Here is a 25,239-nt window from a genome sequence, read left to right as displayed (position 1 = left end):
ATGATGAGTCATTTCTACATGATCATCATGATGAACTATCATCCCGTCCGCATAGAAATAAATCAAAAAGAAAATATTGGATGGTTCAAGTGAGAAGTAAGTCAAATAATGTGCATTTGTTAATCTAAATATTTGTTTATGCATTACTTGAAAGGTTTGATAACAATTTATTAACAATTATTTTCTTTTTTATAGCTAATGAAGGAGAGATAAAAGAACGAGGTTTAATGGTTAAAGAAATTTATGACCTTCCATTGGGAGATAAAGTTGTGATACCTTTTGATGGAAACCAACCAAGTGCCACAGATGTAGATGGTCTTTTAGGAGGATTTTTAGGTCGATTGGCAGCAGATTCTAAAATGTTTCCCATATGTTTTGAGAATTGGCATTTGGTGCTTAACAACTACAAAAATCGAGCATGGAATGATGTCATTAAGGTAAAAAGTACATTTTTTATTGTTACTTTTATATATTGTCATAAAGAGTTACTTTTATTGTTACTTACAAATATTAAGTTATTTTAGGCTAAGTTATGGTGGGATCCAATCTACGAAACTGCGGCAAAAGTATATATGATGAAAGACATAGGCAAAAAATGGAAGGAGAATAGGCTAAAATTGTTTTATACTTACTATGATGATAAAAAGAGCCGTGATGAAAATGTAAAGAACCCACCATTGTCAATTCCAAAAATTGAGTGGGCAACTTTCATAGACTATAGATTGAAAGAAAACACAAAGGTATTTTTCTTACTCAATATTTATAATTTGGTTGCCTTTTGACTATAAATTTCATTTTTTGTGTATGTGTATTTGTAGAAAATGTGCAAAAGGAATGCTGAAAATAGATCCAAACTAAAGATTAATCACACTGGTGGATCTAAAAAACTCAAAAGAAAAAGAGCAGAGATTTAAGTATTTAAAAACAAGTCCAGTCTATTGTTTTTTCTTTTCTTTTTTTTTGGTAAATTAGATATGTTTAACAAATAGAAATATTATTGTTATAAATAGATGATGGAAACTGGCCAACCAGTGAGCAGAGGTAGTTTGTATATTCATACTCACATGAGAGCTGATGGGACATACATAAATGAAGAAGCTCGAATTGTTTGTGTAAGGGATTAATTTTTTGTACGTTTGGTTCATTTTTTTGTTATATTTATATCACGTAACTTTAATTACACAGGAGAAGATTATTGAGATAGAGAATCATGGAACTACTTCTGTGGAAATCTCACCCAACGATTCCCTTGGTCAAGTGTTTGGAAAAGAACATCCAGGTCGAGTACGATGTGTGGGAGACGGAGTTTGTCCATCCCAAATTTTTGGATCATCCAACCCACGATATGGTGGCATTCCTACTTCTACTAGTTGTGTTCAAGAACTTAAGATTGAAGTTCAAGAGTTGAAAAATCAAATAGAGACAAAGGATGGGAATATGAAAATAATGGCTACACTTCTTACTTAACTGCTAAGACATTCATCAATGAAAGTACCTGCTGAACTTCTTGATGTTATAGTAAGTTTTTTTTATCATATCCCATGATTAGCTATAAAAGTTCAATATATTTGTAGAAATAATTGATTATTCTTTTACTTTTGTTATTGCAGCAACAACAAAGTTCTAGTGACCATCCTTCCTCATCAAATGCTAACACCAATCAACCTTAGAACTACTTTGAAGTTCGTATTCTACTTATTATTCTACTTTTGATGTTTTAACTAGACTATGGTTTAGACCTTATGCTCTATTATAATGTTTTAGATCTTGTGCTTGGTATTAGGAATGAGGGAATGATGATGATATAATAACTATGTTGTTGTCATCATTTTGAGTTAGACTTTTGAATTAAACATCTCAGGTGATATAGTGACTATGATGATATAGTGACTATCTTTGTTGTTATGGTAACATCTCAGGCACTAAACACTAAACATTGATTAAAAGAGTATATTAATGCCATATATATGAATTGTTGAGTAAGTTGAGCATCATATGTTGCTTCTTTTGATGCATGTTATTTTTCTCAGGTAAAATTTATTAGTATATTTGGAAAATTTAGTAAATTACATTGTCTATTCAATATTCCATGTGTAAGAGATATTCATCTAGCTTTTATTCTCTGCAAATTTTTTCCAGTAAGATCTTTAGAAGGGTAGTAAGACAAAAAGTGTCATACCCAAAACCCATTATACCCTACATGAGACAGGAGGTTTATGATTACATGAGGTTTATGATTAAAAAGATTAATGAATTAAAATTTTTTATTGAAATATTCTTATATTCTAGATTATTCTCCCTTTATAATTTGTAAGGTAGCAATAGTTATTGAACCATACTTTCCCTCATTTATCTGATTCATGAAATTAGTCTTAATATTTATTTGGAATAAAATTATAACTAATGTATTACAAAAGAAATAAATGTCAGTTCTTTAAAAATTCATAGAAAAACTTAAATTACACCTAAAGTGAAATGGATGAAATAGTACATCCATTAGAAATAGTACATTCATAAAAGTCTAAAAACTTTAACACATGTACTGTTTTCGGATCAGCAAAAAAGTTATTAGGCACTTCATCAAATAAAAAAAATTGATTCCTAAAATGAATAAATAACAATGCTACCTCTGTCATTAAATTTATGTTGGTAGGAATACATTTTCTTATCAATCCTTAAAGAAATTACTAATTAATATCTTAAATATATAAAAATGGTTCTAATCTTTCTTGACAAAGTGGTAAAAAGATGTTAGAGTTATTTTTCACTAAGTTTATTTTTATCTTTTATAAAAGGATTTATCTTGAAATTATGTTTAGTGAAAAAATATTTAATGCTATCTGTATTTATCATAATTTTAGTAGAAAAAGTTATACATTTAACTTTCCAAAAGGTAGTTTTATGATAAATTGCAAAGTTGTGTCATTGTTATTGTTTTTGTTTGACTAATTTGATTATATGTTTAATGACAGGATCTTTGTAACTTACTTGTAATAAAACTTGTAATTTACTTCCTATTCAACAAAATCATTACATGCGTGCTTATTTCTCCTCTCCTGTTTACTTTTTCATAAAAAAAAAAAACAGAGATAAGTTCCAAATCTTACGCAAATAATAAACAATCGACTTTTCCAATTTTTTCTCTCGTATATCTCCATATACGAGTATCTGATTCTGCACTACGAATACAGATTACTATATAAACATTCGTCCAATTATTTAAACAAATTTATATAATTTTATTAAATTAAAAATAAAAATTGTTTATATTCTAGGTTTACCGGTAGTTAGAACTGCCACTAACTTTTTTTAAATTTTAAGGCTTTCTGGCATTTTCAAACGTCACTAAACTTTAAAATTTCCTGGCAGTTATAACTGCCACCAAACTTTAAAACTTCCTGGCAGTTATAACTGCCATAAAACTTTAAAACTTTCTAGCGGTTATGTCTGCCACTAAAATTTTTTATATTCCTAAACTTACTGACAGTTACAACCGCCACCAATTTTTTAAATTTCTAGGCTTACCGACGGTTATAAGTGCCGCTAAGTATTTATTTAATTTTTAAAAAATTTGATTTAGAGGCGGTTGAAACCGACTTTAATCATTTTACTGGCGGTTATTCCGGCGGTTACAATAAACTGACGTTATATTGCTTTGTGGCGCTAAATTCTATGGCAGTTAATTAACTAACGGTAAAAAAAATAGTGGCAGTTAGAACCGCCACTAAATAACACATTAAACTGACGCAGAAATCCAAAATTTTAGTAGTGTGTGTTCCAAATGCAAACTACGCCAAATCCAGAACCATTGCATCCCACACACTATCCAACAACATGAGTTTTCAATAATAGCTACACCTCGTCCACGAAAACTCACTAAAACCAACAATGTCGTAAAGACTAGATTTGATGAGGCCCAACAAAGACTAGATCTGGTGAGCTCCAACAAATACTAGATCTAAAGAGCTCCAATGAAAAGTAGATCTGATGAGCTCCAACGAGGACCCGATCAAGTGAGCTCCAGCGAAGACCAAATCCGACCATCAAGAACCAATAGCAAGGTGAAGAATGGAGGACGAAAAAGGAAGATTTGGCCTAGATTGTTTGAATAGGAAGAAGGAAAAAGGCCATATGCCTTTTCTTATTTGAAAATCTGATCAACTTTCACGTTGGGTGGTAAAGAATAAACATAAGTTTATGTTTGTTAGTTAACAATAGACATAAATTTATGTCTTCCGAATCTACGTCGGATCTACCACCGACGTAAAAGGCCCAAAATAATAGACATAAAGAGTCTATTTTATGGTAGCAAATATATATGAAAAAATTAATTCAATTATTTTCAAAGTGATTAATATTCACAATCAAGTAAGAATTCAAAGAATATTGTCCAAATAGTATTATATAAAAAGAATAAATATCTTATACCTTCCTACTATTATATAAAAAGAATAAAAGATTAAAAAATATTGAAATATTGAAATATTTCTAAAGTATAAATCATATATATTTTCTTATTAAGAGGTTTATAAATGTCACATGCTATAAATATGACAAAGTAAATCAGCTTTGTATATTTTGTAAGCTAAACATTTTCTTTAAAATCATATTTATCGTCCACTTCTTAGTACTTCTTCTTCAAGCTCTTTTGCATAACTTGATTGACGACTAAGACATTCTTTCTTATTCAACTGAGAAGTTGTTGGATGATTGTCCAAAGAGTTTGAAACATGAGTTGGATTTGAGGAATTTCTGATAAGATTCGAAGAGCTTTCACTATAATTTATGACATTATCATCCTTAACAACATTGTTTGTTCCTGATTTCTCGCACCTAAAGCAACAGAATATATTAAGAGTAGGTTTCTTTTGACGACTCTTATGATCTCGCTTTGCAGAATTTGAGTCTTCATTTCTTCCATCCATTAAATACCTTTTGTCCATTTTTTGTATGATCCAAATTAGATCGGTGGTCAAATGATATCAATGTTACATAGTATGTATAACTTAAGAATATAATGAAGTGAAACGTATAAATCATAAAAGAATATAGAAATAAATGACTATAAGGAAAAAATAAATAATTGTCATAAATGTTTTTTAATGAGAGAAAAAAATATTTGTCAAGAGTTATTGATTATTATATATTTTCACTGAAAAAAAAACGAATTAAAGCTACTCGATTAATGTGGTAATTAAATAATAGGTTATCATAATTCAAACTAATGAATCTCATTCATATCTTTATTGATGTATATCGTTTCCATGTGCAAAGTGATTAACAATTTGGAAGAAAATACATACATGTATATGGTGCATTTTTGCTTAACAAGAGTGATTTCATGTCAATGAATCTTAAGAGGTCAATTTACTTAATATTTTCTCAACAAAAAAGAATTTTCATTTAGTCAGTCTAGGTTAGAAACTCATAACTTCAAAAAGACTTTCACTCGATAATCTTAACTTACATAACACATACATTTCTACAAAATAGCGACCATTTACGATTTTGCTTCCCTATAGTCATCCATGACCTCCTCACCAATTCTAAACATAATAAATGACACCACAGAACTTTTATTGCAAAAATCCACTACTAGTCACACTTAACATCTCAATGACTTAGTGAAATAAAAATCTACTAAAATGCTCACTTAGGGTGAAAGGAAAAAGGGGAAATGAAAGATACACAAACATAAATCACAATATTAGGAAAAGAAAAAGGAAACCACTCACCTCAATGATGACATAAATCTAAGCTTTGGGCTTAGGGATCTTTGTTCCTCTTCACACCTTTTCTCTTCTTTCTCTTTATGTTTTTTCTACCCTAATTTTTCCTTCTCTTTCTCCCTTAAAGGTGTGTGTGCATATGTAAGAAGGTGCTTGTGGACCTTGACTTATTTTGGGCCTTAAGCTACTTTGGGCCTCCTTATCAATCCATCTAATCCTATTAATAAGGCCCAACACTGTGAGGAAGTTAAAAATTTCAAAGAATTTGAAATACTGGAGAAAGGATTTGCTTTTCTTTAAATTTCCCTTTTTTTTTATAGGTCTAAAAATAATAACAAATTTGTTATTAATATTATTAGTTGAAATACCTTTTTAGTCCTAATTTTTGTCAAGTTTTGTCAAATCAATCCTAATTTTGTTTTTGTGTTCAAATAGGTCCCAATTTTCGTAAATTTTTGTCAATTTGGACTTTTTTTACTAACACCGTTTAAATCATTAGCAGCCATAAACAATGAATGTCACGTGTTACTTCGTGGTTTTTTTTATTTTTTAATATTTTTTATTTTTTTTAGATGTCCATGTGTCAACCCAACAACATGCCACGTGTCAAAGTCAATATTTTATATTCAATTTAGTATCTGTATTTGTTATTTTTGTTCAATTTATTCCTAATTTTTTTAAAATTGAGCAATTTTGTTCCTTTCGAGGTTGGGACCAAATTTAATTTTATATAAAAGTTATAATGATGTGAATTTTAATATATTAAATACAAATATTTAATAAAAAATGTGAATTTTAATATAAAAATTAAATTTGGTCTTAATTTGAAAATGGACAAAATTGGTTCATTTTAACAAAAATTAGAACTAAGTTGAACAAAGAAAACGAATATAGGAACCAAATTAAATATAAAAATTGACTCTGACACGTGATATTACTGAGTTGATATGTGGACATTTAAAAAAATAAAAATAAAATTTAAAAATTTAAAAAGTTTAAAAAAAAAAACACAAAGTGACACTTGTTAGTCATTGTTCATGGTTGTTGATGATTTAAACGATGTTAGTAAAAAGTGACTAAATTGAACAAAATTGACAAAAATTGGGACTTATTTGAGTACAAAAACAAAATTATGACTGATTTGACAAAATTTCACGAAAATTAAGACCAAAAAGATATTTTAACTTCTTTATAATGTTTTTCTTGAATGAATCAATTCAATTTTTTTCAATTTCAAATTCGTAACTTAGATAAGGTAATTAATTTGTATTAATATATATATATATATATATATATATATATATATATATATATAAATAGATACTAAATGATGACAATGTAACTTTTATGAAATTTTACACCATAATGCATTTAAATAATATAAAGAAATTTTCAATCTAATATTTGAAAAATACTTTTTTTTTCAAATTTTGCATATATAATTCATGTAAAGGAAACTTTCAATCTAATCTAATGACACATTTTAAAAAAAATTCAATTCAGAGTTATGTTTTATTTCATGAAAAGGATGTTGATGTTGGCGTAATTGACTAAAAAAGCGGGTGATTGAATAAAATCCTTTGCACAAACAACACAACAAAAAGTTATATTAGTTCGGCCTAAGTCACAAGGTATATTTCCAGGTACACAAATCACTTCCAGTTATATGAGCATATAAATCACTCTAGAAACTAATACCTAATGAAAATAGAAAAATAAATAACTTTTAAAGAAGAACAACTTAAGCTCAAAAAGTAACTTCACACAGTGAATAAAAAATAAGTTTTCGCTCAAACTCTATTGGAATAGGCTACAAAGGGGTTGGGTTAAACAGTTAAAAAATAACATTGAAAATGAGACATTGCATTGAAGTCAAGGTTGGGTTGACAACATCTTGAGTGAAAGTGAGCTAGTGACACCTTAGGTAAGAAGTATGAGAACTTTAATTTCATAATTTTTAGGTAAAAATCCAAGTTCTATAATTTTAAATACTCAAATTTCTTTTACAAATTTCTAGAATTTCAATATTTCTTAATTTCTAGAATTTGAAATATTTTAATTTTAAAAAATAAAAATATTTGAAAAAGTTTATAAAATTATATTTAAGAAAATCTATTTTAACAATTTTATTTATAAAAGAGAAATTTTAATTTCTCCATAGAAAAAGTTATTATCTAAATTTCCTTAATAAAAAACACAATATAAACGCCCCATTAATATTTTGGTGGTTTTCTTCTAAAAATAATGATTACACATTTAATTCTTTTATCATTCCATAAAGGACCTTTTTTTTGTTCAGTACTCCTTAGTTGCATTTTTGAAACACTTTGCCCTTGTGCACATGTTTACAAAATTAAATATTATTATTATTATTATTATTTATAATCATTATATATAAAATACTATTTTAGTTTTCGAATATGGATTATTTTTAAGTTAATAAATTTGTGCTTGTTTTTGTAAGGTGGCATGTTAGTAATTTACTCTATCTATAATCTTCATTGCTATTAATTTTTGTCTTTAATTAATTAGACTAATTGAAATTATTTCGATAGGAAAAAAATATAAATTATTATGAAAAAATAATTTTTTTTTATTTTTTTCATCACAAATGTAAGCCAACCCATGAGTTCGCGTGACGGGACAGGTAAGGAAAGTAAACCCGTCTTTAAATTGCGAGACGGGCCAGTCCGATCCGCACTTTACGGGTCAAAACAGGTAGGACTGATTTGCTTTACCATTCCTAGTAAAACGGGTTACGGACTAATCTACAGTCAACTCGTTCTACAACCCAACAAGCTGACGAGCCAAACAGGTCGAGTTAATACATGCTAATAGATTCAAGATCCTAGATTGACCTACTTTTTCCCAAACAGATTGACACGTCAGCCATCAAGCCCAACTCATTTTGTTATCTTTTTGTTTAATCTCTAATTAAATAAAATGATGAATATTCCTATAATATCATCTCTAATTCAAGACTCGTCTCAATATTAGTTGATTTTTTTTTAAGTCTCACTATGTTACATATTTTCAAGATTTCTTTACATTTTTTATGTCAAAATAAAAGTCTTATAAAATATACACTTTAAAGAATATGACTCCTACACTTTAAAGAATATGATTCCTAAAGTTATGATTTTAAACCCGTCTTTAAATTGCGAGACGGGCCAGTCCGGTCCGCACTTTACGGGTCAAAACAGGTAGGACTGATTTGTTTTACCATTCCTAGTAAAACAGGTTACGGACTAATCTACAGTCAACTCGTTCTACAACCCAATAAGCTGACAAGCCAAACAGGTCGAGTTAATACATGCTAATAGATTCAAGATCCTAGATTGACCTACTTTTTCCCAAACAGATTGACACGTCAGCCATCAAGCCTAACCCATTTTGTTATCTTTTTGTTTAATCTCTAATTAAATAAAATGATGAATATTCCTATAATATCATCTCTAATTCAAGACTCGTCTCAAGATTAGTTGATTTTTTTTAAGTCTCACTATGTTACATATTTTCAAGATTTCTTTACATTTTTTATGTCAAAATAAAAGTCTTATAAAATATACACTTTAAAGAATATGACTCCTACACTTTAAAGAATATGAATCCTAAAGTTATGATTTTAAACCCGTCTTTAAATTGCGAGACGGGCCAGTCCGGTCCGCACTTTACAGGTCAAAACAGGTAGGACTGATTTGCTTTACCATTCTTAGTAAAACGGGTTACGGACTAATCTACAGTCAACTCGTTCTACAACCCAACAAGCTGACAAGCCAAACAAGTCGAGTTAATACATGCTAATAGATTCAAGATCCTAGATTGACCTACTTTTTCCCAAACAGATTGACACGTCAGCCATCAAGCCTAACCTATTTTGTTATCTTTTTGTTTAATCTCTAATTAAATAAAATGATGAATATTCCTATAATATCATCTCTAATTCAAGACTCGTCTCAAGATTAGTTGATTTTTTTTAAGTCTCACTATGTTACATATTTTCAAGATTTCTTTACACTTTTTATGTCAAAATAAAAGTCTTATAAAATATACACTTTAAAGAATATAACTCCTAAAGTTATGATTTTAAATTTTATGCCATGGTAACAACCTCCGATTAAATATATTATAAGATTCAAATTTTAAACTTACATTCCTAAAATCCTAGAATATGACTCCTACATTAGAGATGTTTTAAAGAATTTCATTAAGAATCTAGTTATTATTACATATATGCACTTTTTTATAAAAATAAAATTAACAAAAATAAATAAATTTATAGTAAGCACATAATAAACCAACATTTAGTTGTTTTAAAAAGATATATTTCAATTTTTTCAATCACATTTTTATGAATACAAAATTGATAATTAATATACTTAATCTCAATAAAGATACACATGTTATCTTACAAATATATTATAATTTAATTTTTCAATTCACTATATATTTTTTCCTATTTAAATTATATCATATTTTCAGATTCAACTAAATTAATTGGTAGAACTCCCTTTTCCCATCTCATTTATCTCTTTCTGTTTCAATTACCGCCATTTACATGAGTATGTAGCAAAAGGAAGAATAATATATCTGAACTGAGGCTTTATTAATGTCTCTCTGCCGAATAGACTAGTAGTTCGAAAATGTGGAAATCTTGAGAAGAAAAAAAAACAAAGTAATTTTTCTTTTTCATTTTACTGAAAGAAAAAATTGACATGTCACGAAACACAAGACTTCACATTCACACGGGGGCGGTGCTGTTGAGATGCTTGACTCAATTCTGGTCTTTTTTTCTTTTTTTTTCTTTAACTCTTTTCTCAACGTACCAAACCCATTTTTGGAACCTTCGCATACTCAGATCAAACCCTCTACACGAACGAGTCTCTCTGTAAAGGGTTTAAAGACATTTGCAAACGTTGTCTCTTTCTGCTTCAACCATCGGTGCTGGAACTTTGAGTCTTTCCCTCGAAATTAATTCATGCAAAGACTCAAGCTTTGATGCTGCATATCCGTTTTTCGTTTGCACATTCATGTGGGTCATTGTGTGGTTGTCTGAGTTTCAGCAAAGGGATAAACGGGTCTGCGTGAGTGTGACTTGAGAGGGTCTTTCCTTCAATTCAGTTCAAGGGTAGCCTTGTGTGGTTTTCATATTGAAGCATGAGTTTGCTTGTGGGGTGGATTTTAATTTTCAAACCTAAGTGATATCACATCACCCTATTTGGCAAAAAGTAAGGATTTTTGCAATTGTAGTGAAGTGGGGGGCATTTGTTTTAGTTGAGGGAGCAAAGGATGATTCAGCTGTTGTTCTTGGTGATTTTTGCTGAGGGGGTTCTGGCATTTCTTTTGTTGGTGAAGATAGGACCTTTGAGAGATCTTGTGATAAAGAGCCTGGATCAGTTGAAGATGGGGAAGGGTCCAGCTACAGTAAAAACTATTGCAGGTACCATGTCTGTGATTCTCCTTTCAAGTCTCATGAGCATTGTCAAGATCCAGAACAAAGGTGCTAAACTTGGAACCATGTCGCCCATGGATCAAGTTCTGTGGAGAACTCACTTGCTGGAGGCTTCCCTCATGGGTGCGTTCATGTTTCTTTCATCTGGGTTATTTGCATCCTTGTTGACTGGTTTAGTGCTAATTATATACACTTCATGATTTTTCATAGTTTTAAGGCGCGCATTTTTTTTTTGTTTGACCCTTCTTAAGGAGGCATCGGTTAAAGAAAAGTCTTAGTTGTATGAAATCCTTAAAATTGGTCAGTGTTTGATGCATTGTTCTGCTTACCATTTTTATCAGTTCTAGACTAAAAGAACGTGTTTATAGATAGTAGAAGAACATTCTTCTTTACATGGTTTTGAGGTTGGTGGTATCTTTCTATAAACAACGTGTCAGGTTCACGAATAAATGGTCGAATTTATTAATATCTCTATATAAATGTTTGATTGAGGCCTCTGAAAATTATATGTTGTTGCTCTGTTATTGAACTTGTCTTACAATATATATCCATAATCAATCTCTTCAATTTGAAAAGAAACAGAGAAGGAATAATGTTCGGTATTAAGTTGCTATTACAAAATTGACACCTAAAAGGATCCTTTTGTCTCACACTACTGCCCAACTTTGTTCTGATTCTTGATCTTTCTGAATTTAATTGTCGTATTGAACCTAAATGATTTACTTAGAGTTTTGGTTACAGGGGTATGGAATTGCAATACGAGAATATAAATTGAGTTTTGGGGGGAGGGGGGGAGTGAGAAGAGGATTGTCCTGGGATCTTGAATTTCCACTGTAAGTGGAGTAGTGTTCTTTGTGTTCTTCATTATTCATTGAAGATTACAGTTTTTGTTTCCTAAATTCTGTGCATTATGCATGGATAGCAGTAATAGTTCATAGTATTTAGTCTGCCTTATTCTGTGATTGATTTCTTGATGATTCTGATTAACACATCCTTTTAACAAACATCATAGATATAAGTTTGTCTAAGCATGACTCCTGAGTTTGAGATATTTTCTTTAATTCCTTTGTTGTTGATCTTTCACCATGGTAACTTTGTGATGCACTTGAGATGACTACTGAATATTAATATCACAAACTTATTAATATTGTTCTAATATAATATGAGAGCTCACTCACTCTTAAAAGAAATGTCGTTAGGGTTGGGTTAGTTCCTCAATACATAGGGTATGTTTGGACAAACTTCTCCATAAACACTTCTATGGGAAAAAAAATGAAATTAATTTCTCTATAACTTAAAATTAGTTTGTGCTTAAACTAATTGTAGAAGGTCTCTCATACTACTTTTCTAAATTCTTATTTTAACTTGTGCATGAACTAATTTTAGCTTATGAAAAAGTCTATTTATTTATTTTTTCTTATTTTTCTCTCCTAGAAGTGGTTTTGGAGAAGTTACTCCAACCATGCTCAAAACCAATATGGGACATACACTTCTCCATCAATCTTGTCGAGTTTTTTGATCCATCAAATTCATTTTCGGTCTAGAAAGAACAAAAAAGAGTATTGTGGAACCCACTCTTGATACTCAGTGTGGGACTTCAGCACCTCACAATACCCAAGTTCCTATCATAGCACCAGTCCTAAGACATCGGCAACCAGCTCAGATAGCAATTATTAAGTACCCAAGCAATTGTGGAACCCGCCCTCTAAAGCTAGCTAATTAAGAGGTAATACCAAGTTCCTATTGAGAGAACAAATAATGAAATGGGAATAGAGCCATTTGATGTGGTAGATAGTAACCATGTCAGCACACATAGTTCAAACAAGAAAGATTTGTATAAAAATACACTTGGGTGCAGAGAAGTGGGGGCTTGTGAAAATATATGTGGTCCCTTGAAGAACCATAGTTATTCATTTTGTAATATCTTACATTTTGAAGATATACATTACTCATGTTGGGAATCACAAATAGAAAAATAATCTCTTCAAGCATAAACACATCTATAAATAAGAGCATAAAATGATTTTTCTAGAAAAAACAACCTTTCTTGTGTAACTTTTCTGACAAAAATGATAAACTTTCTTCTACAACTCTTCTAACAAAGATTTCAAACTTTCTCATGACACACAACTAGCTACTCCTCTTTAGACTCAACAAAAGTTAAAGTGACAACAATCAAATCAACTCTTCATTTTATATAGTTTTCTCTACTTTTTCCTTTTTCATATTACTCAATGTGGAAGTTTGGTGAATACTGCTTGAGAACCAACAATCCAGTCTTTCTTCTTTTTTGTAAACATCACCTTTCCTAAGTGTTAGAAGTGAGCTTTAAGCCTAATTCAACCTCACAAAATCGGTTTGTAAGGTGAGGTTTGCACCCCACTTGTATAGTATGAAATTGCCTTATCTCTAGTCGATGTGAAACTTCCAACACCCCCCTTATGCCGAGGTATATACATCTCGTGTGTGGGTCTAGAAATTGGTGGTCCGTTAGCGGCCGATAGCGGGTGGATCAAAATGTCCAAGAAAGTTCGTTAGTATAGGTTCTAACTTGGCTCTGATACCATGTTAGAAGTGGAGTATAAGCCTAACTCAACCCCACAAAACCAGCTTCTAAGGTGAGGTTTACACCCTACTTATATATATATTATGAAATTGTCTTATCTCTAGTTTGTAAACCTCACCTTACAATCCGGTTTTGTGGGATTGAGTTAGGCTTAAACTCCACTTCTAACATGGTATTAGAGGCAATGGTTCAGAGTGACTGACTACATAACTAGCAAAAAAGGGGTCACCAAAGTGATTGACATAACCATAACAACGAAAAAGGGGTCACCATACACCTGAAGGGAAATATATCATATGAAAAAGGAAAAAAAGATGGACTCACCCTTGAGGGGAGATTGTTAGAAATAGTCCAAGTGTGAGTCAAAAGTCTCACATTGGATAGAAAAGACAAAGTTAAACACATATAAGAATAAAGGCCCATAATACCATTGTCTTAAGGTTTTGGGGTAAAAGTGATGTCAAATACTTTATATGTGTAAGACTCATGTCATATAAATATATAGAACCATAATCTCTCTATAACCCTATAACTCATATGATGAAATATATAAACCTATCAGTGGTATCAGAGGTAGGTTAGAGCCTATCCTAGCAAGATTTCCTGGACATTTTGTTCCATCTGCTATTGGGCCGCTAACGGATCACCCACTAATTTCTAGTTCCATGCACGAGATGAATATACTTCGGCGTGAGGGGGTATGTTGGAAGTCCCACATCGACTAAAGACAAGACCAATTCACAATATACAAGTGGGGTGTAAACCTCATCTTTCAAACCGGTTTTGTGGAATTGAATTAGGCTTAAACTCCACTTCTAAAACTAAGTTTCTGTTCCAGTTTCTATAGAAACACTTATGCCAACATCCACTTCCACAATCTAGAGTAGGACACTACACAAAGGGTGAGAGAATGATACTTTACTCTTTCCTCCAAACCTACTCTGAAACAGCTATCATCTTCTTCAAACCAATAAGGACTTGGTGTTGATGGTAATGAGGGATATACTTCGAGAGGGCTATTAACATCTAACTGGAACAGGCCAACCTCCAATAAGATGACTGCTCTGGATGCCGGTGTCAGGTGCTTCCACTTCTGAATTGATTTGTTCATCTCCATATGCACAAAAGGCAGTCATCACAAAATTCAAAATCAAGAAAAAATGGAAATGATGAATACCTTCTGTAAAATAAGATGAAATAGGGTTTTGGGATTAATCTCCCTTGTGTAAACCCTACACAAAGGACAGTTTATTTATATTGATAATGGACCAAATCCCAGAAATACATAATGGGCTGAGCCCAACTATTAAACACAATATTATATCATCTAACACTCCCCCTCAAGCTGGTGCATACAAATCGTATGTACCAAGCTTGTTACAAAGATAATCAATTCTAGGTCCTCGAAGAGACTTAGTGAAAATATCTGTTAATTGATCACTTGAGTTGACAAACTCGGTCTTGATGTCCCCGGATAGGATTTTTTCTCGAATGAAGTGACAGTCAATTTCAATGTGTTTGGTCCTCTCATGAAAGACAGGATTAGAGCTAATATGAAGAGCAGCCTGATTGTCACATATGAGTGTCATTTGAGTGACATCTCCAAATTGCAATTCTTGAAGCAATTGCTTAAGCCAAATAAGTTCACATGTGGCTAAAGCCATAGCTCTATATTCCGCTTCTGCACTAGATCTTGCTACAACACTTTGTTTCTTGCTCTTCCAAGAGATCAAATTATCACCAATTGAGACACAATATCCGGAAGTAGATCTTCTATCGGAAGGAGATCCTGCCCAGTCAGCATCTGAATAACATACAACTTTTGTATCAGAGTTGGAATCATATAGTAAACCTTTTCCAGGAGAGCTTTTGATATACTTTAATATGCGAATGACTGCATTCCAATGTTCTTCACATGGGGAATTAAGGAATTGACTCACCACGCTAACAGCAAAGGAAATATCAGGACGAGTAACAGTAAGATAATTCAACTTTCCAACTAACCGTCTATACTGTTCAGGATCTGAGAAAGGCTCCCCCTGTTTAGGTAGAAGTTTAATATTAGGATCCATGGGTGTTTCTACCGCTTTAGAATTCATTAACCCAGTTTCCTCCAGAATATCCAATGCATATTTCCTCTGAGATATGACAATACCACTATTGGATTGTGCTACTTCAATACCCAAGAAATACCTGAGTTTTCCAAGATCTTTGGTCTGAAAATGACGACAAAGATGTTGCTTTAAGAGGGAGATGCCAAGGTTGTCGCTTCCTGTGAGAACAATGTCATCAACATACACTATTAAGTAGATACATCCAGTACTAGAGTGACGATAAAAAACTGAATGATCCACTTCACTGCGAGACATGCCAAATTGTTGAACAACACTACTGAATTTTCCAAACCAGGCCCGAGGAGACTGCTTTAGGCCATATAAAGATTTGTGAAGACGACAAACCAATCCAGAAGACTCCCCCTGAGCAACAAAACCCGGAGGTTGCCAGGGGGAGGCTGCCGGAGCTTGCGGCGGCGCGTGGAGGCGCGTGAGAACTCCGATGGCGGCGATCTCTGCGGCGTTGGAGTCGCCTGGCCGAGACGAACAAAACCGTCTGGTCGTCGGTCGAAATTGCAACTCCGGCGACGGCGGCGGCGGAGGCGGCGGCGATGGTGATGACGGCAGAAGCGACGGCAATGAGCGGCGGTGGGACGGTGGCTGTAGTAAACTAACCTAAGCTCTGATACCATGTAAAATAAGATGAAATAGGGTTTTGGGATTAATCTCCCTTGTGTAAACCCTACACAAAGGACAGTTTATTTATATTGATAATGGACCAAATCCCAGAAATACATAATGGGCTGAGCCCAACTATTAAACACAATATTATATCATCTAACACCTTCTATATAGAAATAAATCTCTTTGAGAATCGATCTAGAATATCCTCTATCTAGGCAATATCCCTAAGAGTGACTATAGCAAATGCAATGATATGATTAAAAGAAATATTCATCTTTCAAACTTATAGAAATGCTAACTTAAATTAAAATAAAATATTAAAATGTAACATCTCTCATTTTTTCTGAGTATTATCATCTTAGAGAAAAGGTGAAAAATAGGCAATATGTGTGTGTCTAGTGTCTTGGTGTGCTATACTTTGGACATTAGTTGACACATGTTGTGTATAATCTGACATATGAACTTGGAACGAAAGAAGATGAATCCAGAAGTCCAGAACAAAACTCAAGAAGGACCCAATTGGTCAAGAGGAAACTAGGTGAACTCATAAACAGAGAAAGAAGACAAAATGAAGGGAGTGAAATGAAAACGAACTAAGTTTACCTGAATCTTGAAGAGAGAAAGATTAAATGAAAAGGAGGAAGAAAGATGAGCAAACAGGCAGGGGGACCGTTCAGATGTGCAGTTTGGGGAAGGATATTAATATCACACAAAAAGAATGAGAAAGTGAATGATAAGTCTTGAAGTTGATCGCCACATGTTACCCTTTATAACATCAAATTTGGGTTCTCACACTTCAGAACTCCAAAAAGTTCACAAAAAGCAAATTTCTATCAAAATTCATATATTTGTTTGTGTATTGCAATTTTCTATAAAATTTCATATATTTTTCTATTGTATTACGAGTATACCCTTTTATAGGATGAATTAAGGAAAATCTTTTAAATTTCACATTAATTCTCAATGAGTAATCTTTAATATCCATTAGTAATTGACTCCCACTAATGTTATCTTTAATTTCCACTATATGGATCATTATTTCCCTTCTTTAATTAAAAAGATATAAGTTACCAAAAAACTCAAAATTACATTGACCCCTTAAGAAAATAGAGGGCCAAATGAAGCAAATAAATTTGGGTTATATGTTTTATAAATAATAAAAAAATGTTTCAAGAAGGACATTAGGATTGTACATTTTTTGGTGATCTTACTTGATAGATCCTTTAATCCCAGAGTTCTCAGAAAAAAATGAGCTGCCACTTGGAATTGTGATTGCTCTCAGTCTTTATAAAATCATAATATTCTGCTAACTTACTTATGATCATGATTTTGACTACTCTGATGGCAGTATTCGGAACAACTCAGTAATCAGTGTGTAAAGTTGAATAAGCTGATATATGGACTTTGATTGAATGATAATATGAAACATCATTTTATGGTATTACTGATTTCATGTTTCACGATCATCTGGTTGAAGAAATATCTATGCAGTTCAAAGCATTATTAGGATGTGTTTTATTCAACAAGTTTAGCCTGCAATTAAGTGCATAAGAGGATCGATGCCTATCCAATCTTCTCTTTTCTTCTAGACCTTCTTTGTTTTGAATGCCGTGAGGACACTGGTCATCAATTTTCTTGTGTGTTTTAGGACCAGTTTAGTTTAAGGAAATGTTTTTGGTTTCATTAATTATTAAACAAATCTTAACAGTAAATAAAGTGACATTTTTGCTGTTATTTGTAAAACCAGAAAATGGGACAGAAACATTGACACAAACATTAGCATACATCTTAAACTAGATTACCTTGTATTAAATGAGTTATTTTGGTCTTGCAGGTTTTACATTATTCCTTGGATTTCTTATTGATAGAATCCACCATTATCTTCAAAAACTTGTTAATTTAAGGAGTAATGCACGAACATCAAACGAAGAACTAGAAAACCTTAAGAAGGAAACTGTCCAACTTAACGAAAAGGATGAGAAAGCTTCGAAGGAGATAAAACAGCTTAAGGAAGAACTTTCCCGGGTGGCCGAAAGTTTGAAAAAGATAAAATTGGAATCTGAAGAGAAGGAGAAGAAAGTTGAGACTGCTGAAGCACATGTTGCTTCTCTCCAAAAGCAAGCTGCAGATCTACTACTTGAATATGACAGACTCTTAGAAGAAAATCAAAATCTGCAGGCTCAAACACTGGGACACAAGAGTTGAGGAATGGCTGAGATGCATTGATAAACAAATTTTGGGGTGAGATTTCATCAGGGCCGTTCCTGGTTAGGTTGCAAAATCTTTATTTTGGAAAAAAATTACATCTTTTGGTCCTTTTTGAAAATGCAGCATTGACCAAAAGAGCTCTGTGCTAAATTTATAAGTTTTGTAGTTCTTTTTAGTTTGTTCTCGATTTAGTTATCAGATCATTGTGTAACAAATGAACCATTTTGTTTTTTTACTGTCTTTATTGGATGCATATATTTCAGCTGAAGATTATTGGTGGACAAATACTTGGAATTACAAAGGGTTTGTAGAATTTCAACATTATAATTGTGCCTTGAAGTTCATCTTGCTGTACCATTTTATGCATAAAAACAAGTGTTTGGAGTGATATCGTAGTTTCTGAAACCTGCATTAGTTGCTTCTGAGGTCAGAAATTCGTAAAATGCATTTCTTAGCTAAGTAATTCTGCTTACAAATACATGAGAATAGAAAGTAGTTAGGTTGAGTGTGTTATTTCAGACTGATATGTGTTTGTGTGTGTCACAAGTTCTATGTGAATGAACCTAGAAAAGATAATTGATATTTGGAATACACTCATAAGAAGATTTTTTTTGGCATACATCGAAGATTCTTGATAGGTACTCAACTAACTATAAAATGTAGTTGTATTTTTATTAATAAAATTCAAAAAGTTTATTAATATCAAGGAGTTGACATTCACAATACACATAGATATTATTTTCTCAAACATTATGAAAAGTATTAGATTCATAAAAATAATTCATCATTAAAAGCAAATACAATATATCATCTTTAAAAAAAAAAAACTACCAATTTAAGAGATTAGATTTCTTTTTTTATTTTTTAGGACAAATTATTTTGTTTTATCATATAATTTGTTTTTTCCTCATGTTTTTGCCTGCAATTCCACATTGAAGAGCCAGTTGAATATGGATTGGAGGAGTTACTGTTAAATTATTTTAACTTTAACTGGTTAAATATCTCAGTAGTCCTTAAATCCCGAAATTGAAATCCATACATTTTGATTTTTAATTTAAAAAGTTAATAGATTTAATTTTTTTAACTTACCTAAATATATTAAAGGTTAAATTGTTCCATTGGTCCCTAATTTCGTATGAAAATTTGAATTTGGTCCCTCTTTTCGAAAAAGTGTTAAATAGGTCCCTAATTTTGGAAAGTTGTCTCAATGAAGCCCCTTCCGTTAAAAATGTAGAAACGGCGTTAAGAGCACAGTGACGTGGATATGGTGAACGGAACTGAACAGTGAAGTGGCATACTGAATGTGGTACACGTGGAAATATGAAATGGTTTAATAATTACTGTTATTAATAGGTTGTAATAAAACTGTAATTAAGCTGTAATTGCTTTTGGGATTAAGCTGTAATTAAGGTGTGTAATAAAACTGAAAGTGAAAGGGTTGTAATAAAACTGAAAGGGCGAAATTGGGATTGAGGGTTCGTCTAGGGTTTTTTCAAATCGGAGGAAGAGGTGTTGGAAAATTGGCTTTCGAACCGAAGCATCGCGAGGGTTTGTGCTGGAAACTGTGCTGAAATCATAGTGTTTGTATTGGAATTGCGATCTCGGTGGAAGTGGTGAAGTGTCAGGTGAGTTAAACATCTCAGCTCGAAGTTCCCATTCCTGTAGGCAACAACCGTTTAATTGATTGTTTATTAGGAAAGCGAAGTCTGATCGTGATTGTTTGTGGTTTAAATATTGGAACTTTATTAAAGTTCGGTGTATGACCCACCACCATGTTCGAATTTGTGTTCCCCTGTGGTCCCCCCCGTTGCTAATTGTTTTCCCTTTTCTGTTTGGATGTTTTTTACTTTATTGTATATCTGTATGTGCTTATATAGGTGTATGTGGTTATATAGGTGTCTGTGGTTATATATTTTTGTGCATGATGGGGGACGACAAGTTTGACGTCGTTTTTCACCATGGAGGGAAATTCGTTAATGATGGTAAACTGAAATACGAGGGTGAGGTTTCTAGACTTTCGTGTGACCCTGACCGCTGGAGCTATTTTGAGGTTGTGGGTATTTTGAGGGAGATGGGGTATATGGGAGAGAATGAACTTTGGTACTGTGTGGGAGGTGGTTCTGTATTGGAGGATAGGTTGGAGATTTTGTGTGATGATCGTGGGGCCATGAATATGGTTACCTTAGCTAGGCTAAATGGTGAGGTTCATCTGTTTGTGATACATAAGATGTGTGAACCAGAAATTATAGAGATGTTGGAATACTTTTCCCATGATGGAGATGGTGTTGAAGGTGGTGGGAATGACATCAATATGGTGGACATTATGAGTGAGAAGGAGACTGTAGAAGGTGTGCCAGAACCTGAGAGTGTGCATGAAGGTGAGGGAGATAAAGGAGTTCAGAGTGTGCATGAAGGTGAGGGAGATAAAAGAGGTCAGAGTGTGCATGAAGGTGAGGGAGAAAAAGGAGTTCAGAGTGTGCATGAAGGTGACTTGAATAAGGGAAATGACAGTGGGAACGAAGGTCAATTGAATAAGGGACATGATGGTGGTGTTGAGTTGCATGCAGAACATGATAAGGGGGAAGATGAAGTAGTTGAAGTTAATGAAGCCGAGGGACATGATAGTGGTGACGCAGGTAAAGAAGTTGATGTTGACAAGGAAGTTGAAGCAGACTTAGAGGAGGGCGTTGAAAGTTGGAATGATTCTGGTCCTAATGATAGCAGTGACGACAGCCAGGTTGGTACTGCAGGTTTAGTTGATATCAATGTTGAAGGTGATGTGGAAGATGATCATGAAGAATTGGTGGGTAACATAGAAGTTGAAGTTGGAGGTATAGGAGAAGACTTTGCTGGTCCAAGTAGGAATTGGAGGGCAACTGATACAACAGACATGGATAGTAGTGAGGGAAGTGAATACAGTGAGCAGGGACCGCAAACGTTGGACAGGGGGTTGTCAGACGATGAATGGGTATCCGAAGAATTGGGAAGTGATATTGGTGAAGCTGAGGAAGATGAAGGTGACAATGAAGAAAGGGAGGGATATGGAAGATTTCGAACCTTTGTAATGCCAAAACGCATGAGAGAATATCAATGGGAAGTAGGTACGTATTTTAGTGAGAAGGGGGATTTTGTTGAAGCCATAAGAAGCTACGCATTGGAGAATGGTAGAAGTCTTAAAATAGTTAAAAATGATAGGAGAAGAGTGCGAGTGAAGTGTCTAGGTGCTAAGGCAAAATGTCCATGGCTTGCTTACTGTGGTTATATGCAAGCAGTTAAGTCTTGGCAGTTGAGGAAAATAGTTGATACCCATACCTGCAGTAGAGAATTTAACCTTCGTTTGATCAATGCTAAATGGTTAAGTAAAAAAGTTGAGAAAACAGTTAGACAGAATCCAAGGACAAAGGGAGTTGAGATTCGAGATGAAGTGAGTAGAAAGTGGAACATTGGTATTTCCAGAGGTATGGCTTACAGGGCAAGGGCATTAGCAACAGAAAGTGTTGAGGGATCCTTTAAAGACCAATATAAGAGGTTGTACGACTACACCCATGAGCTGCTCAAAACAAATCTTGGTTCAACTGTTAAACTGAAGGTCAAGGAAAATGAAGGTGAACCCATTTTTGAGAGGTTTTATACATGTTTCAAGGCATGTAAGGACAGCTTCATGTCTTGCAGGCCTATTATAGGATTAGATGGTTGTTTTTTGAAGGGCAAATACGGAGGAGAGTTGTTAACAGCTATAGGTAGAGATGGGAATGACCAGATGCTACCCATTGCCTATGCTGTCGTTGAGGTGGAGAATAAGGAGGCATGGACTTGGTTTTTAGACCTATTGATTGAAGATCTAGGTGGTAAACAACTATGTGGAGGGTGCACATTCATATCAGACCAACAAAAGGTACAAACATTCATATCAGACCAACTCCTTTCAATTCACGTTCTCGATTCACTCCTGGTGCCCAATGTGATACAATAGTGAACAACATGTCAGAGGCTTTTAATAGTGTCTTGGTCAGTACAAGGACTAAGCCAATAATCAAGATGCTTGAAGAAATCAGACTTTACCTGATGAATAGATGGGCAGCCAACAGAGAAAAGTGTCAAAGATATAGACGTGCAATCTGTCCTAAGATTTATAGCAGGTTTGAAAGTGAATCAAAGATGACAAAAAATTGGATCCCTAAGTAAGTTTGTGTTTGGTTGTCTGCTTGTAATACTTTACATGTACATGCATGTTTTCTAACGTATTTTTCTTCCACTTACACAGCTGGTCAGCAGAAAAAATCTTTGAGGTCAGGCATGTCTCACAAATTGGGGACAAGTTTGTGGTTAACATAGACGAGGCATCATGCACATGTCGAAAATGGAGCATAAGTGGGATTCCGTGCTGCCATTCTCTTTCTGCTATGAAGTTCTTGGGGATTAATGGAGAAGAATTCATCTCTACTTGGTTTAGGAAGAGCACCTACGAGGAAACCTATTCCTCAATCATATTCCCCATCAATGGTCAGAATCTATGGGATATAACACCATATCCTGATTTGTTGCCACCTGAGAAGAGAATTATGCCAGGAAGACCAAAGAAGAAGAGAAGATTACAAGATTGGGAGCTTAGGAAAGATGAAACGCAGATGACAAATGCTGGATTAAGAAAAAGATGTGGATTTTGTAGGCAACTTGGTCACAACAAAAGCAAGTGCTCCCAATATAAGGCACATTTGAAGACAATATCTGAAGCATCCAATCAACCAAACCCACCAACAACAGTGCCTTCTACTGAATCAGCTCAACAACACAACCCCCCACCACCAGTGGCTTCTGCTCAATCATCCCAACAACAGAACCCCCCACCACCAGTGGCTTCTGCTCAATCATCCCAACAACACAACCCCCCACCACCAGTGGCTTCTACTCAATCATCTCAACAACCAAACCCACCATCAGTGGCTGCTACTCAATCATCTCAACAACCAAACCCACAACCACTGCCTTCTGCTCAATCATCTCAACAACACCCACCCTCATCTGCCCAACCAAACAGACCATCACAAGCACCACGTCATACAGCACCCATTAGGCCCAAGCTGAATGCAAGGAGGGGACGCATATGGAAACCATGACATGGATCAAGATTTGATGTAGTTTTTTTTTTTTGAACTCCTATTTTGAACCATATTTGTAAACACTTAAAAGCAGCTGCTGTTTTTGTTGTGTGGATCATCAAATCCATTTATGGACCATTATTTTGGTGTTGTAACAGGTTTACATGGTGGACCATATTTCTTTTGTGATGTTGAATGTTTGAGTGCTGGAGCACATGTTTATCAATATAACCAGGTGTCATTATTTGTTTATCAAGATTAAGTGCTCAAGCTTATTTCTCTTTTCCTTATTTTGTTACTTATAAATTTATAAAAGAGGTTCGAAAACAACAGGTTCGAAAACTTTTCATTCATAATAAAACATTACAATAACAACACAAACCACGTACATGAACTAAAAAAAAGACTCATGCTTTTGTAACCAACACATACACTACAATGATATTCAATACACACAAAACTCCAACTACCACTGTCAACACTGTTAGCCTATTTTCAATTGACTTCATACATTTCTCCATTTCTTCTGCCACCACAGACCTCACTGCAGCAGTGTTTTCAATTGACTTCATACATTTCTCCATTTCTTTTGCCACCACAGACCTCACTGCAGCAGCCTTTTCTGCATTCTTTTTCCCACGACAACCCATTTCTTCAACGTTCTTGATACTCAGCTTCCCATCACAACCCATTTCTTCAATTTTCAGCTTCCCACCACCCATTCCTTCAATTTTCTGACTGCTCCAACCCTTTTCCTCGATCTCATTATCAGTAAACCATTTGAAATAATTGCACCCACCACATTGATCACTTCCACTCTGTTCCAAATTCACAAAATAATGTTACCTTCAATAAAAAAACGTTAAATCCTCAGCTTCTTCAAAACAAACTTTCCATGTAACTCACCTAAACTCACCTTATACTTAGGGCAGCCCCAAAATTTTTTGCCCTTGTTCTTCAATGTTCTTGCAGTTCTCAATGCTGCTTTCTCTCCACAATAGCACATCACTGACACGCCCAAATCTGTAGACCCACTTCCACCACAAAACAACGCACTTAGGTTTTGATTTCCGCCACCATTGCAGGATGAACACTGTCCACACGACATTTCCCCCACACGCAGACGCAACAACATGAACATAGGGGTTTATGGATGATTAATTGCAGTTATATATAGCAATTCTGAACTATTTTTCAATAAATTTAAATATAAATGACACGTTTCAGTCCACCATATCCACGTCACTGTGCTCTTAACGCCGTTTCTGCATTTTTAACGGAAGGGGCTTCATTGAGACAACTTTCCAAAATTAGGGACCTATTTAACACTTTTTCGAAAAGAGGGACCAAATTCAAATTTTCATACGAAATTAGGGACCAATGGAACAATTTAACCTATATTAAATTTCTTTTGATGTGTAATGTAATGTAGTTGGACTACGAGAAT

General features: G+C 33.6%; 3 protein-coding genes and 1 pseudogene across 4 annotated transcripts; 2 read left to right on the top strand and 2 right to left on the bottom strand.

Annotated features, from left to right (window-relative positions):
* The first annotated feature begins 10,476 nt into the window (after positions 1-10,476).
* LOC114185678 (B-cell receptor-associated protein 31-like protein) lies at positions 10,477-19,032 on the top strand. The gene is made up of 2 exons (XM_028073546.2): positions 10,477-11,304; positions 18,320-19,032. Exons 1-2 carry the CDS (start codon positions 11,019-11,021, stop codon positions 18,688-18,690), a joined length of 657 nt encoding a protein of 218 aa, XP_027929347.1. The 5' UTR covers positions 10,477-11,018; the 3' UTR covers positions 18,691-19,032.
* On the bottom strand, positions 14,933-16,061 carry LOC146886141 (secreted RxLR effector protein 161 pseudogene; annotated as a pseudogene).
* Positions 19,033-20,586: 1,554 nt separating the features above from the next.
* LOC146886140 (uncharacterized) lies at positions 20,587-22,745 on the top strand. Its single transcript, XM_085672861.1, has one exon. The coding sequence runs from the start codon at positions 20,615-20,617 to the stop codon at positions 22,664-22,666; it is 2,052 nt and encodes a 683-aa protein (XP_085528987.1). The 5' UTR covers positions 20,587-20,614; the 3' UTR covers positions 22,667-22,745.
* A 1,379-nt stretch (positions 22,746-24,124) lies between these two features.
* On the bottom strand, positions 24,125-24,905 carry LOC114184397 (uncharacterized). 2 transcript variants are annotated; one of them, XM_028071709.2, is made up of 2 exons: positions 24,709-24,905; positions 24,125-24,610 (listed from the first exon to the last, which is right to left on the bottom strand). In XM_028071709.2, exons 1-2 carry the CDS (start codon positions 24,898-24,900, stop codon positions 24,200-24,202), a joined length of 603 nt encoding a protein of 200 aa, XP_027927510.1. In that variant the 5' UTR covers positions 24,901-24,905; the 3' UTR covers positions 24,125-24,199. The 2 variants fall into 2 exon arrangements, 1 of the variants encoding a protein (XP_027927510.1); XR_014994883.1 differs by having other exon boundaries at positions 24,401-24,610; positions 24,699-24,905.
* Between the last annotated feature and the right edge of the window lie 334 nt (positions 24,906-25,239).

Source organism: Vigna unguiculata, chromosome 5, assembly GCF_037176805.1.
Source record: "Vigna unguiculata cultivar grain cowpea cultivar isolate G323 ecotype 2 chromosome 5, ASM3717680v1, whole genome shotgun sequence".
Lineage (NCBI taxonomy): Eukaryota > Viridiplantae > Streptophyta > Magnoliopsida > Fabales > Fabaceae > Vigna > Vigna unguiculata.
This window is presented reverse-complemented; position numbering and strand designations above follow the sequence as displayed.

Excerpts from the sequence above, each read along its gene's own strand:
- LOC114185678 (XM_028073546.2), top strand. The coding sequence starts at position 11,019 with ATGATTCAGCTGTTGTTCTTGGTGATTTTTGCTGAGGGGGTTCTGGCA. Across the intron at positions 11,305-18,319 it reads GCTGGAGGCTTCCCTCATGG|GTTTTACATTATTCCTTGGA; the intron begins GTGCGTTCATGT and ends TTGGTCTTGCAG.
- LOC146886140 (XM_085672861.1), top strand. The coding sequence starts at position 20,615 with ATGATGGGGGACGACAAGTTTGACGTCGTTTTTCACCATGGAGGGAAA.
- LOC114184397 (XM_028071709.2), bottom strand. The coding sequence starts at position 24,900 with ATGTCGTGTGGACAGTGTTCATCCTGCAATGGTGGCGGAAATCAAAAC. Across the intron at positions 24,611-24,708 it reads GGGGCTGCCCTAAGTATAAG|AGTGGAAGTGATCAATGTGG; the intron begins GTGAGTTTAGGT and ends AATTTGGAACAG.